Below are 15,149 nucleotides of genomic sequence, written 5' to 3'. Positions count from 1 at the left end.
TGCTGAGATTTAAGTCCTGGTACCTGCATGACCCCAAGCTCAGTGCTCTCCCACTGCACCTGCCAGGCCCCCAGTCCACCCTCTTGCCAGGGTCAGGGCATTGCTGAGACAGGTGCGCAGATCAGCTGCTAGCCAGCTGATGGCAAGCTTGGGGGCTGGCAAAGGCGCCTGGCAGACTGAGGGGCCCAGGACACACAAAAGAGTGCCCAGTCCTGATTATCCAGTAATTATCCTATTGTGAGCCCCGTCACCAGCTGCCTCCCCAAACCCAAGGGAACTCAAGCCCCCTACCTCTTTCGGGAGCCCCCAAAGAGCAGGCAGGCAATGGCCTTCTTCATGTCCGTGCCCCCAAAGATGGAGGGGGCGATGCTCTTGGAGATGACCTCATAGACATTGGGGAGAGCAGCCAGGCGACGGAACTCCTCCTCCTCCTGGGGGCTCACGGCCCCAGCAAAGCTGCGGCCTTGGTAGGCAAAGCAGGAGCATGAGTGAGTACAAGGGAGCTCTTCCAGCCCACTGCCCGTCCTGGCACCAGCTCAGGGACCTCCCAGAGGGCAGAGCCCTTAGGGCCAGGACAGCACAACCTGTCTGAGTAAATAGAGACCCCAGCTTTCAAGCCTTCAAGAATGGGCCTGGTGTGTTCCAGGGTCCAAAGGGTGAGGCGAAGTGGGCAGGAGGGTTCTGAGGAAACAGAGGGCCAGATGGCAAAGGACTTTGGAAACCAGTGGAAAGTCTCCCCTTTCAGCTGAGGAGTGATATAGTGTCTTGGTCATGACAGCATCGCTCAGTGGCTGCTGCAGAACAGAGAAGGTAGGGGCAAGGTGGCGATGAACACTGGGGAGGATTAATGGTGATCCAGGGAGGGCTGACAAGGGCTCAGAGCAGGTGGCGAGGATGAGAAGTGGTCAGATCCTGGACACGTTTTAAAGGTGGAGCCGGCCAGAGTTCCTGCGTGATTAGATGTGGGGGATGAGAGAAAAGAGCACCAAGGGTGACTTGGGGGTTTTTGTCTGAGCAACTGAAAGGGTGGAGATGGGAAGACTGAGAAGAGCCAGTCTGAGGGTGGGGAAAGGGGAGCTTAGCTTCAGCCATGTAAAGTTCGAGATGCCTTTCAGATATCTAAGTGAACACGTCAAATCAGCAGTTGGTTATTAAAGTCTGAAACATGGGGAGAAGCCCAGGCTAGAAATGAAAATGTGAGAGCTACTTGCCTGTCAGTGGTTTTAAAGTTGTAATAATCTAGGTAGTTTGTGTAAATGTGGGGTGGGCCATGGACTGAGCCCTGGGGAAGCCACCCCTCCGAATCAATTCACTGAAGCCAGAGGGCTGAGACAAACCTGAAAACCCTCAAAGTGGCCCCTGCTGCCCTCAGGTGTAAGCAGGAGCTCCCCATCTCGGCACTCAAGGCCTCTTACATCGCCTGGCCCCTCATCCCCTGGACTCCCACTCAGCCCTCCAGCCACTCAGTACCTTGCCCAGGCTGGGGTCTTCACCTGCTCCTGCCATCCCCTCCCGCCTGGAAGTTCTTCCACATCCACCACTCTTCAAAGCCCAGCCCCCACCTCCTCCTTCTCGGACCTCCTTTAGCACCTCCTTGGAACTGCATGACCCACAACAGCTGCCACTTTACCCACATGTCCCCAGTGGTCTCACAGTTTTCTTACTTCTCCAACTAGACACTAGGCGGCTGCCTGCCTGGAACCCTGCATTTCACTTCTCTTGTATCTCCTGTCACAGAAGTGAAGAGGTGGCTTTCAGTAATTCCCCAGTGATTTGACCTCAGTCCTTCTGCCTTAATCCTGCACTTAGGCAAACACCCTCAGCCCAGGAGCCACAGCTAGGACCAACGTGTGGAAGTTCGGGGGATCACTTAATATAAAAATGAACGTTCTAATGATATGAGCAACACAAGGACATCCTGGGCTACCTCATGAAGTAACGAGTTGCCTGTTACCAGAAGGATGCAAGCACAGCCTTTTAGCAGGGCTAAGCCAGGACCCCAAAGCCAACTCACCAGAGCCATCTGTGTCCACCTGGATGCCCAGGACACGGATGTAGGAGCTTCGGATGCCCACGCCCACCCTGTCACGGCCCCTGCTGGAGGTCAGGCCAAACTTCTTGATGGAGTAGATGCCCATGATGGTAACCCTGTTCCCAGGGACGACCTTGTCACACAGGTACCTGAGAGGAGGGTAGAGGAGAAAAGGTGAGATTCTCACTTGGACAGCAAGTCTCTGATTCCACCCATCCCCAGGACACTCAGGGTCCACCTCAGCATTTTTGCCACAAGCACCACATGCTGAGCTGGCTCCATCCCCACGGAGCCCAGAGAATGGCCTCTTTCCCCACATCACTCAGCCCATGCTCAGCTGCTTGGAGGATGGTGCTGCCGACAGTGACAGCCAAACAGAAAGGCAGGTGGTGGCCTGACTCTCACTGAACTCGCTAACTCATTTGTACACTGGTTTAGGAGGCTTAGTGCCAGCCCACAGAGCCCTCCAAAAGCCCTATCTCCACGTGTCTGCTGTCAGCTCGCTATGTGGCGCCCTTTAGCCTCTCAGGGCAAGACTTCCTCTTCATGCCCTCCAGCCTCCTTGAGGGGCCACTCGCCCTTTTTGCCTCTTCGTGACTCTGTGAGCTCATTTTGCCTCTGGGTTTTCATTTCCTGTTTTAAAAATGAGATGTTGAAACAGGGAAGTCTCCAAGTCCCCCAGTCAGAGCCAGGGTGGTGTGGAGGGACATTTAGTCGCTGTGTGACCTCAACGAAGTCATTGCACCTCTGAGCCTAGGGGGATGATGAAGTGGCCTGCCTCCGATGTTGTGGGGTCAGGTGAGGCAGCAGACATAGAAGTGCTTTATACCATCAGGCATCACAGCTCCAGAAAAGACCATCACCGTCACTCCATGAGCCTCCAACTCCCCTCTTCCCATACCCACTTTCTAAGTTTTCAGGATTCATGAACTGCTTGGAAAATCATACATCCTGATTACGTAATCTGCATGAAGGAATTGTGCTAAACACGACATGCATTTCCAAGCAGCCCTCTGAGAGATTAAGGACAGTCCTTATCCCCATTTTACTGATGAGGAAACTGAAGCTTGACAAAGTCACATAACTTGCGCAGGGAGCAAGAGCCTGACCCCTACATACTCTGTTGCCACTAATGAAGTTAACAGAAGCTATGGATCTGCTCTCCTCAGAACATCTGCATGCAATTTCAGGATAAGCAAGCCCAGGTTAGAACCCTAATCAAAGATCTCAAAACCTTCCACCCAGGTTACTATGAGGGGCCCAAGTTCAGTACCCTCTCCCCTTCAGTAGAATCTTTTCTGTTTTCCTTTTTGAGACAGGGTCTCACTCTGTTGCCCAGGCTAGAGTGGAGCAGTGTAATCACAGCTCACTGCAACCTCAACCTTCTGGGCTCAAGTAATTCTCCCACCTCAGCCTCCCAAGTAGTTGGGATTATAGGTGTCTGCCCCAACACCCAGTTAATAAAAAAAATTTTTTTTTTAGATACAGGGTCTCAGTATGTTGCCCAGGCTGGTCTTGAACTCCTGGCCTCAAGCAATCCTGTCTCAGCCTCTCCAACTCTGGGGATTACAGGCATGAGCCACCATGGCTGTTCAGCAGGATCTTAACAGAAAGCCTGGGGTACGCTGGGTGCAGTGGCTCATGCCTGTAATCCTAGCATTCTGGGAAGCCAAGGCGGGCAGATCACGAGGTCAGGAGATCGAGACCATCCTGGCTAACACGGTGAAACCTCGTCTCTACTAAAAAATACAAAAAATTAGCCGGGCATGCTGGCGGGCACCTGTAGTCTTAGCTACTCTCGAGGCTGAGGCTGGAGAATGGCGTGAACCCGGGAGACAGAGCTTGCAGAGAGCCAAGATCACACCACTGCTCTCCAGCCTGGGCGACAGAGCCAGACTCCATCTCAAAAAAAAAGAAAGCCTGGGGTAGGAGGTGGGGTGTCAGGCTGGGAAGAGGTTTTCCCAGCTATTGGTTACCTAGCTGTGCACTCTAGGCATCTTATCCTAGGAAGAACACAGACTTTGGAAAGCAACAGCCACAGGCTGAAAGCCTGGCTCTCCTCCACACAGTAAGTCATTTAACCTCTCCAAGTTACATTTCCTCATCTGCAAAATGGGGCTGACATGCCCCTGCAGATTATGGAAAGACGAGATGAGAGGAACTTATGGAAGCATTAGGCACAGAGCAGGCGCTCTGCAACTGGCCACCTTCTCCACCCCACTCACCCTGCTCCAGATGACCCACTCCCAACACTCGGGTTAGGGCCACAGCTGGGACATCCACCGCCGTAGATGCCCACCTCCCGGCCCGTCTGCCTCACCTGTCGCAGTACAGCTGCATGTGTCTGGGCATCTCCCCGTGGGGGACTGCATCAGGCAGCTCCTGCAGCTTCAGGGTCTGGAAGTCCACACATTTGCATTTGTCGGGCATGATGAAGTACGGGTCCAGTGGGCATTTGGGGCGCCCAGCCTGATCTCTGTACAAGATAAGGGAAAAGAGTCACCAAAGCTACCTGGAGAATCCAAAGGCAGGGCTCATTCATCCCAGGAGCCAGCAAGGAGACATTGCCAGCAGCAATTTATGGGGTCTCCAGAATAAGCTGGAGATAAGCCCTAAAGGAAAGCAACACTGAAGGACCTAGCACTGGATTAAGAGTCAAGGGAACTGCTTGAGGCTGGGTTCTTCCATTAACTTGCTGAGAGGAGGCAGACAGGTCACACTCGGTCTTCTTGCAGGGTCATGGTGTCCTCATGGGTGAAGAGCTAGTTCATCAATTCTCTTACTAAAGCCCCACTCAAATCCCAAGATCTTTTCCAGGGGGATTCTAGGCAGTTCTAGACCATTCTGAGGGTCTAAGCCTCTACGTATCCCTAGGTAATTACGTCATTATTCAATAAATATTATAGCAACATAAAGAAGCAAACATCATCGCAAAACCTACTATGTGTCTGACACTATTCCAGGTGCAGGGGGCACAGCACTGAACAAAAAGGTCCCTGCTCTTGTGGAGCCTAAGTTCCTATCAAGGGAGGCTGAAAAGACATACAAGCAAACAACCACATAACAGAGTGACAGCTACATGCTGTGAAGAAAAGTAAAAAAGTAGGCAGGTGTGGGAGAGACGAGGTGTGTGCGCACCAAACTGAAGACGAAGGGTGGGGCAAGATGCCCCTGGTGAGGGCACATGTGAAGAGGAGCCTGAAGAAGTGAGGACACAGACTATGGCGGCTTGAGGAACAGCACTCCCAGTAGAGGAAACAGCAAGGTCAAAGGCAGTGAGACTAGGGGTGGTCGGTGTATTCCAGGAACAGGAAGGAGGCAGTGCAGCCGGGCCTGGAGAGAAGAGGGGCAGCGAGGCCTGGGGGAGCCGGGAGCAGATTGTGGTGGGCCGTGCAGGACTTGACTAAGAAGTAAATGACCGGACCACCTGCAGTGTCAAGGGACACCTGGCTGCTGGGTGGGAAACAGACTGAGGGGGCGGAGGGTGGACGCGGGGGATCAGGGAGGAGATAGCGCGCCACTCCAGGTGAGAGATGCCAACAGCATGGAATGAGGCAGCTGTGCCGCAGGTGGATGGGAAGCTGAGGAGGCACCAGCGAAGGAGCCAAGAAAGAGCAGCCAGTGAAGAGGGTAGGGTTCCTTCAGACTGGCGGCAGCAAACATTTTCTAGAAAGGGCCGGAGGATGTGCATTCCAGGTTCTGCAAGCCAAGAGGCCACATACCCTGCCTTTGTAGTGCGAAACCAGCTGTGGGCAATACTTAAACAAACAAACGTGTTCCTGGGCCATAGGGTCAGCAGGCTAGATCTGGCCTAGTGAACAAACCATAGTTTGCTTCAGAAGATTCCAGGTAGACTCATTCCCCTGGACTGCTTTTCCCTCCCAACCCTGGGTTCCCTACAAGGCTGTCTGGGTATCCTGGTGAGACAGAACTCACCAATGTAGAGGGACACTGTTCGCAGTGTCTCAGAGCCGCAGGGCATCAGATCTGTGCCAATCCTAAGGGCACACCCCTGTCCAGCCCATCCCAGTGGATCTCTGGAAGCAGCTGCAGGCAGTGCTTGCTACTTGTTCTCATCCTTTCTGATCTTCACTCAGGTCACCGCCCACAGTCCCTTTTGGCCACAGACTCACGTGTTGCACTTCCTGGGCAGGGCATAGCCCTCCAGGCCAGGGCGCATGGCAATGTTGGTGAGGGTGTTGCGGCAGCTGCGGCACTGGATAGAGATGCGGGTGGCCTTGGCACGGACCGCAGAGGCTGCGATGATGATGCCGGGGATCTTCACCAGGTGTGACATCATGTCCGACTGTAACAGAGCCATCAGGAAGCTTGTTGGTTAAGGGGAGCCAGGACACACCTGAGATATGCCGGTAAATGTCCTGGGCAGGAGCCTGGAGGAGGTGGGCACAGAGCTGCAGGGTGGGCCACAGCTCTTCTGTTCAGCTCAAAAACTGCTTCGAGAGCATACACCCAGTGCCAGGCTATCTGGACCCAGGGGTTCAGAGGAGCCTCAGGCACAGCTCCTGCTTTTAAAGACCTCGCAGCACAATTGGGGGGGCGGTGGCAGGGCAAGAGATACACAAAGCACATTTCACTACAAAGTGGCAGGCGTCAGGAGAGAAACCTGAACCCCACCTCTGATGGCAACATCCCTGGACCTGTAGAGTACAACACAGAGAATAAACCTGGGAGGCAGGGGCCCACATTCTAGTTCAAGTGCTGTCAAAATCTGCTGTGTGGCCTTCTCTGAGTCACTTCTCTTTGAGCCCCAGTTTCCCCATCTTAATGACTATTTCCACACTGGACAATAAGGCAGTAATATTTTTTCTTTTTTTTTTTTTGAGATGGAGTCTTGCTCTGTCGCCCAGGCTGGAGTGCAATGGCAGGATCTCGGCTTACTGCAACCTCCGCCTCCTCAGTTCAAGCGATTCTCCTGCCTCAGCCTCCCAAGTAGCTGGGATTACAGGTAACTGCCACCACGCCCAGCTAATTTTTTGTATTTTTAGTAGAGACGGGGTTTCACTATGTTGGCCAGGCTAGTCTCGAACTCTTGACCTCAGGCAATCCACTGGCCTCGGCCTCCCAAAATGCTGGGATTACAGGCATGAGCCACTGCGCCCGGCTGTAATGTTAATTTTTAAGTGTGATGTTATTGTAGCTATGCCTTAAAAAATGATTCTTCAAAGGCTGGGTGCAGTGGCTCACGCCTGTAATACCAACACTTTGGAAGGCCGAGGCGGACGGATCACTTGAGGTCAGGAGTTCGAGACCAGCCTGGCCAACACAGTGAATCCCCGTCTCTACTAAAAATACAAAAATTAGCCAGGTGTGGTGGCATATGCCTGTAATCCCAGCTACTCGGGAGGCTGAGGCCAGAGAATCGCTTGAACTGGGGAAGCAGGGGTTACAGTGAGCTCAGATCGTGCCACTGCACTCCATCCTGGGAGACAGAGTGGAACTCCGTCTCAAAAAAAAAAAAAAAAGAGAGATTCATCTTTTAGAGATACATAGCAAAATAGTTCCAGATCAAATTATATGATGTAAGGGACTTGTTTCAAAAGAACTCCAGGGCCACAGATGAAACAAGATTTGGCCTCTACAGATCACCTGAGGTCAGGAGTTCGAGACCAGCCTGGCCAACATGGTGAAACCCCATCTCTACTAAAAATTAGCCGGGCGTGGTAGTGTGTGCCTGTAATTCCAGCCACTTGGGAGGCTGAGAAAGGAGAATCGCTTGAACCCGCGAGGCAGAAGTTGCAGTGAGCTGAGATCGTGTCACTGCACTCCAGCCTGGGCAACAAGAGCAAAAACTCCGTCTCAAAAAAAAAAAAAAAAAAAAAATTTGGCCTCTAGTTGCTAATTATTAAGCTGGGTGATGAGTACAAGAGGATTTGTTATACTATTCTCTTTATATTCTAATGTTTGAATTATCCATAATAAAAAGTAAAACAAATTCTCAACCAATCTGCTCCTTCCTATGGCCAGCCCTTGCCCTTCACAAAGCTCCTGAGCCAGCAGTGTACAGGACGGGGACAATCTCTCTCCACCTTGTCTCTGTTTCTCAACGCCCTCCTCGGGCTGAACGAGAGAACCGGACATGAGCAGAAGTTTTGCTGGGGCTCTCAAAGAAACCAGGAAGAGGCTGTGGGAAGCAGAAGCAAGGCTGGGGAGGCGCAATTCAAGGCTCCATGCCTGCATCATTACAATAAAGTGGCCATCACCACCTCAACCTAGCACCTGGTCAGTCTCAGCACAGTGGATGGAGGGATGCAATGAGGGATCCAATATCACCCACAAGTGTTCTTGCCCGGTATGTGAAATTGAAACACAGGCCTTTGCATCTAATTTCCAGCTTCCAAAAATCACAGAGGGGAAGGGGCATGTTTTAACCACCCCAAAGAGGCCTACAGATAAATCTAAAAGGCAGCACATTCTACAGGATAATGGCTCCTGCTTCTTCAGCAAATCAATGTCACATTCTACAGGATAATGGCTCCTGCTTCTTCAGCAAATCAATAACGTATCTGTGAAAGAACTTACACCCAGAGTAAAGGAAGCTGTTCTAGATTAAAAGAGATTTAAACAACAATCCAATACAATGCCTGGTCCTGGCTGAGACACACGAGCTGTAAGAGGCATGTGAGGTAATTTGGTCAATCTGAATCTAGAGTGTATATTCAATGATACCAAGAGATCTTTGATGTTTCAGTTGAGGTGCTGATGATGTATTCAGAGTATGTAAGAAAACTTTTTTTTTTTTTTTTCGGGATAAAGTGTGATGTCTGTAATTAATTTTGTATTTTTAGAGACAGGGTCTTGCTCTGTCACCCAGGCTGAAGTGCTGAGAGGCACAATCAGAGCTCACTGTAACCTCAAATTCCTGGGCCCCTTGATCCTCCCACTTCAGCCTCCCAAGTAGCTTGGACTATAGGCATATGCCACCATACCTAGCTTTGTGGGGTTTTTTTTTGTTTTTTTTGGAGAGCCAGGGTCTCAAACTCCTGGTATCAAGCAATCTTCCTCCCTCGGCCTCCCAAAGCGCTAAGATTAGAGGAATGAGCCACCATGCATGAATTCACTTTAAAATTCTTTAGCAAAAAATAAAAAGGACAAAATAGGAAACAACGCAAAATGTTAATTATTAAATCTGGGTGAAGCTATATGGGATTCATTATACTACTGTCTGCTTTTGGGTGTGTAATATTTCATAACAAAAAGCAAAAAACAAGAAAAGTTCCTTTTGTCTCCAGGAGGAGACAGGTTCAGAAAGGTCAAGTGCCTCGCTCAAGGTCACACAGCTAGCACTCAGGTCTGCCTGCATCCAAAGCCCTCTGCACCATGCAGCAGCCACAGCCCCCCCGACCCACCTTCAGGCTACGAATGCTGGAAGGGCTGGCGTCCGACTTGAGCATGACCTGGATGTCTTGGAGCACCTCCTCCCCAGAAGGCCGGGGCCGGGTCACCTCATCAGCTACCTCCTTGGCAGCTTCCTCCAGCTGGAGAAAGGGAAGGGCACAGGCTATTAGTAACTGGGGCAGAGCAGCCCTGGGGAGCTCAGGGATGGGGTCCCACTCACCAGCTGCAGGTGCTCAGCTGGCTGCTTGTACAAGTAGTCGGCCAGGTCCTCATCAAAGCTGGCCAGATCCTCCATTTCCACCTCAATCCAGTACTCCCCCAGGTTGTAATGCCGCTTGAGTTCATCCCTGGAGTGGACACGTAGCAGGGTGGGGCAGGAAGGGTGCAAAGAAGAGGAAACCAACACTGGCTAAGGTGTGCCTGCACCCCTGAATCTGCCCACACCACAGCCACCATGACCTCACCATTCCTCTTCCCAAATACACATCTAATTCCAGATCATTCCATTATTTAACCCTGCAGAGGCTACTCACTGCTGGCACAGGCGTGCCCTAAAGAAAGCTCCATGGAAGGGGTCCATGAGATAGTCAAAGGATGTTTCAACACTCAGGCCAGCGTGCACAAAACAACAAACCAGTTCTGTCACTGAAGGACTCTGCAGAGCCTTTAACTTACTCTTGGAGAACAATGTACACAGCTCAAACTTGGGGCCCGGTGAGGTGGCTCACACCTGTAATCCCAACACTTTAGGAGGCTGATGAGGGTGGATTACTTGAGGCCAGGAGTTCAACACCAGCCTGGGCAACATGGCAAAACCCAGTCTCTACTAAAAATACAAAGATTAGCCGGGCATGGTAGCGTACGCCTGTAGTCCCAGCTACTGAGGCATGAGAATCGCTTGAACCCCAGAGCTGGAGGCTGCAGTGACCAGAGATCTTGCCAGGGCACTCCAGCCTGGGCGACAGACTGAGTGAGACTCTGTCTCAAAAAAAAAAACCAAAAAGGTACCAGCCTCGCCAACATGGAGAAACCCCATCTCTACTAAAAATACAAAAAAAAAAAAACTAGCTGGGTGTGGTGGCGGGGTGCCTGTAATCCTAGCTACTTGGGGGACTGAGGCATGAGAATCACTTGAACCCGGGAGGCAGCAGTTGCAGTGAGCCAAGATCACGACACTGAACTCAAACCTGGGTGACAGAGCGAGACTCCATCTCAAAAAAAAAAAAAAAAAAAAAAAAAACCAAAAAACAAAACAACAAAAAAACTGGAGGCGCCAAGGCAGCAGAAAACACATCTGCCTTATCAACCTCTAGTCAGACTCTGTTTTTTTTTTTAAATAGAGACTGGGTTTCACTATGTTGCCCAGCCAGGTCTTGAACTCCTGGGCTCAAATGATCCATTGGCATTGGCCTCCCAAAGCGTCGGGATTACAAGCACGAGCCACTGCGTCCAGCTCAGATGCTTAGCAGAGCATCCCATGTGACTACTGTTGCGAGAACATATTTGGGGACCACTGACCAACGTACAGGCTGTTCCCCAGCCTCACAGTATCACAGGCCTGAGCCCCATCTCCCTTATGTCCAGGAGCCAGTAAAATGACCAGACTGGTACTGAAAGCCACTTGCTGTGAGGACACCCCACACCTCTACACAAGCAATTGCTCCTACCTAGACAGAAGGCTTTCTACACCTGCAACTCTGACCTTAGCTCAAAGGTCACCTCAAACTTCAGCCCCCCGGAAAACTTCTCTAAGTCCTTTCACCTTCCTCTGTGGAGGAAATGACCACCGTGGAATTCATCTGTTGGTCTTCACGACTCACTCCTCTGACTTAGGAGCTTCTCTAGGACAAGAAGCATGTCTTTTCATCTTTGCAGCTCAGTGCCTGGCACACAGGTGGGCAGTATCAGCTGCTGCATGAATAAGTGAAAGCAGGAATGGCTTTACCCATTTCTGGCCTGGTGAGGCCCAGACACACTGACACCTGGAAGTCACTCAGCTAATAATGGGCCAATGCTGAACCTGCAACCTCATGTTCTGTGCATTTTAACATCTCAGGGATAGAGGCTGGGCCTATGAGGATTCTCATGATGTCACAGGTCGTACAATCAACTAGAAGCAGGAGCCAGGTCCAGCTTCAATGCTGCGGCCCAGCACCCAGAACAGTATCTGGCAGGCAGCAGGTGCTCAATCAGTGAAGGTGCAAGACTGGTATAAATAAATGAATGAGCGAAGTGAAGTGAATCCTAACTGCCATCTTCACCTTTTACACCTACACGGAACTTGAGTTTGTAAGGTCTCAGACATGACATGGAAGGATGATAGGAAGCAGATGAACAGGAACAAGATCTGGATAAAGAACTAAACGGTCCAAGTGGCGCTAGCTGGTTGCTGGTGGCCCACTCAAGAGGTGACTCACCCAGAAATTAACTCCAGGTATAGATAAAATACACAAAGCAGGCCGGGCACGGTGGCTCACGCCTGTAATCCCAACAATTTGGGAGACCGAGGCGGGTGGATCACTTGAGGTCAGGAGTTCGAGACCAGCCTGGCCAACATGGCAAAACCCTGTCTCTACTAAAATTACAAAAAATTATCCAGGCGTCGTGGTGGCGGGAGCCTGTGGTCCCAGGTACTCGGGAGGCTGAGGCACGAGAATTACTTGAACCCGGGAAGCAGAGGTTGCAGTGAGTCGAGATAGCGCCACTGCACTCCAGCCTGGCGACAGAGCCAGACTCGGTCTCTAAATAAATACATTAATTAAATAAAATACACAAAGTCTTATACCAAGGGATGAGGCTGCCGGGATGAGCCCTGTGACCCAGGACCGGCTCTTTCCCCCGTCTGGGGCCATCTGTGCTCTCACGGTCCAGGACTCTAGCAGGCTGGTGGAGGCGTGCGTGCGGCCACACTGGAACTCAAGCCCCCGGCCCCGCAGGAGCCACACCTGTATTTGAAGGTGAAGCCCGTGCGATCGGTGCCCACTCGGTACTGCCGCAGGAACTCCTTGAAGCGCCTCTGCAGCTGCGATTTGCGGGCCTGCCCCTCGTCGGCCTGGGCGTCGCCCCCGAAGCTGTCGCTGTAGAAAATGCCAGGATCGTCGAATCCCGACATGACTGCGCCTGGGGTGTGAACAAACAGCCAGAACAGGCTGGGGGCAGCGCCTGGCACCTCCTCCCCTCCGACGCCTGGGTCCCTGCCCTGAGTCCGGAGCCGGGGGACCCGGCTGCGCTCCCAAACTCCAACCCCAATTCCCGAGAAACCCCCATCCCACTCCAACTACGCCCCGAAATCCAGATGTCTGCTGGCCCCCAGTCCCAGTCCTACTGGCCTCACCTCTGGTTTTCCGCACTTCACAAACCAGGGCAGACAAGAACCTCCACGCTCAGCCGCCGAGTTTCGCGGGAAAAACTAGAGGCGGTGTTCGGACGCCGCAGCCGCTGCGCTCCCATTGGTTCGCCGGAGCCTCGCGGCCAGCGATTGGACCGTTCTGAGCCCTCCAGCCCCGCCTCCCGGGCTGGCTGCCGAAGATGATTGGCTGCAAGGTGCATGACCTCGCCTCCTTCCGGGCTCCATTTTGTGTGCGGAACAATTTGGCGCGAAACTTCTGGCTGGGAAGGAAGCGGCGGCGCAGGACGGGGCGGATGCAAAGATGGCGGAGGGGCGGGCGCGCGGAGGGCGCTTTTATGTGCTTGCTTTTTTATTTTCTGGGTTTTTTTTCCTAAGGCATGGTCTCGTTCTTTTGCCGGGGATGGAGTGCAGTGGCTCGATCACGGCTCACTGTAGCCTCAACCTCTTGGGCTCAAGCGATCCGTCCGCCTCAGCCTCCCGTGTAGCGGGGACCACAGGTGTACGTGATTTTCTTAAAATATTTCATAAATACGGCGTCTCACCATCTTGCCCAGGTCTCGAACCTCTGCTCTCAAGCGACCCGCCCGCCTTGGCGTCCCAAAGCACAGAGATTACTGGCGTGAGCTACCGGGCCGGGCCTGCGTGCTTTTTAAGCCTTCTTTTAAAAAGTCCTATGGAAAAAAAGACTCCTTTCATAGCCAGAGGGAGAAAAAACTAGAAGTTCAGAAATGATTGGGTCCAGGTGCCCATTTTGCATTGGGAGACCGTGCCCTGAGGAGTATTCGCTTGCCGGTCGTGGGGCCAGTTCTCTGGGCCTGAGGCTCTGAGGAGCCCCTGTCCTCCAGCTGGTGGCAGGACAGGGCGATTACCGCGCGGCTCACCCGCGTCCCCGACCCGGGTTCTCGCACCCTAACACACTGCTTTTATTTGTTTGTTTATTTATTTATTGAGACGGAGTCTCACTCTGTCGCCCAGAATGGAGTGCAGTGGCGCAATCTTGGCTCACTGCAACTTCTGCCTCACCGGTTCAAACGATTCTCCTGCCTCAGCCTCTCAAGTAGCTGGGACTACAGGCAGGCGCCACCATGCTCAGCTAATTTTTGTATTTTTAGTAGAGACAGAGTTTCACCATGTTGCCCACACTGGTCTCGAACTCCCGGCCTCAAGTGATCCGCTCGCCTCGGCCTCCCAAAGTGCTGGAATTACAGGTGTGAGCCACCGTGCCCGGCCCAGCCTCATTCTGTTTAACAGCTGCTTAATTTTCTGTAGTATGGTGACAAAGACTCTCCTTGACCAAACTTTAGCCGGGTTCCTCTGGGCTGCCTTCACTTCTAAGCCTCAACCTTGATCTATAGGCACTGTGGCTCATGCCTGTAATCCTAGCACTTCAGGAGGCCAAGATGAGAGGATCCCTTGAGTCCAGGAGTTGAGGCCAGCCTGGGCAACATAGCAAGATCTCGCTTCTCTAGAAATTTTTTTATAATTTTTTTTTTTTTTTTTTTTTTGAGACAGAGTCTCACTCTGTCACCCAGGCTGCAGTGCAGTGGCACGACCTCGGCTCACTGCAACCTCTGCCTCCCAGGTTCAAGCGATTCTCCTGCCTCAGCCTCCCTAGTAGCTGGGATTACAGCCGCCTGCCACCATGCCCGGCTAAGTTTTGTACTTTTAGTAGACACGGGGTTTCACCATGTTGGCCAGGCTGGTCTCGAACTCCCGCCTCAGCCTCCCAAAATGCTGGGATTACAGGTGTGAGCCCACCGTGCCTGGCCTGTCTTTTTTTTCTTTTTAGAGATGCACTCCAGTCTGGGTGACAAGAGTGAAACTTAGTCTCAAAAAAAAAAGAAAAGAAAAGAAAAGAAGACTTAAACAAACACTAACAGTTTCTAACAGCTGCTGACATCTCTGAAATGACTCTACCCAGCCCCCGCTAAGGTGCCTGCCTGAGAAAACTCAAGGCTGCTGATTAATGTTTACCGTTTATTCCAGGCAACAACTGAGGATGTGACCTCTGTCTCCCAGTCTCTGTGGGAGGCAAAAATTCTAACTCCGATCATTGCCAACTGGCAGACACAGCTAGCCTCACTGCATTTACACTGACTTAACCTTTTGTAACTTTTCACTTCCCTGGCTCTACTAATCACTTGCCCACCCCTTCCTCCCTCAATCTTTCTTTTTTTTTTTTTTTTTTTTTTTTTAGACAGGGTCTCTGTTGCCAATGCTGGAGTGCAGTGGTGTGATCACAGCTCACTGCAGCCTTGACCTCCCAGGCTCATGTAATCCTCCCACCTCCACCTCACCACCACGCCTGGCGAATGTATTTATTCATTTGTAGAGATGGAGTTTTACCATATTGCCCAGGCTGGTCAACCTCCCTTTAAAATACCTCTGTACAAATTAAAGCTGAGTTCAGTT

The 15,149-nt window shown here is 51.9% G+C and overlaps 1 protein-coding gene across 1 annotated transcript; it reads right to left on the bottom strand.

The window, feature by feature from the left end:
• Positions 1–287: 287 nt before the first annotated feature.
• LOC116464073 (DNA replication licensing factor MCM5) lies at positions 288–12,836 on the bottom strand. Its single transcript, XM_032147355.2, has 8 exons — positions 12,723–12,836; positions 12,334–12,508; positions 9,609–9,735; positions 9,400–9,528; positions 6,166–6,338; positions 4,353–4,508; positions 2,015–2,181; positions 288–463 (listed from the first exon to the last, which is right to left on the bottom strand). The coding sequence occupies exons 2-8, from the start codon at positions 12,498–12,500 to the stop codon at positions 288–290; spliced, it is 1,095 nt and encodes a 364-aa protein (XP_032003246.1). The 5' UTR covers positions 12,501–12,508; positions 12,723–12,836.
• Between the last annotated feature and the right edge of the window lie 2,313 nt (positions 12,837–15,149).

The sequence above is a fragment of the Hylobates moloch genome, unplaced genomic scaffold (genome assembly GCF_009828535.3).
Source record: "Hylobates moloch isolate HMO894 unplaced genomic scaffold, HMol_V3 SCAFFOLD_160, whole genome shotgun sequence".
In the NCBI taxonomy this organism is placed as follows: Eukaryota; Metazoa; Chordata; class Mammalia; order Primates; family Hylobatidae; genus Hylobates; species Hylobates moloch.
Note: the sequence above shows the minus strand (reverse complement) of the source record. Positions and strands in the feature narration are given on the sequence as shown.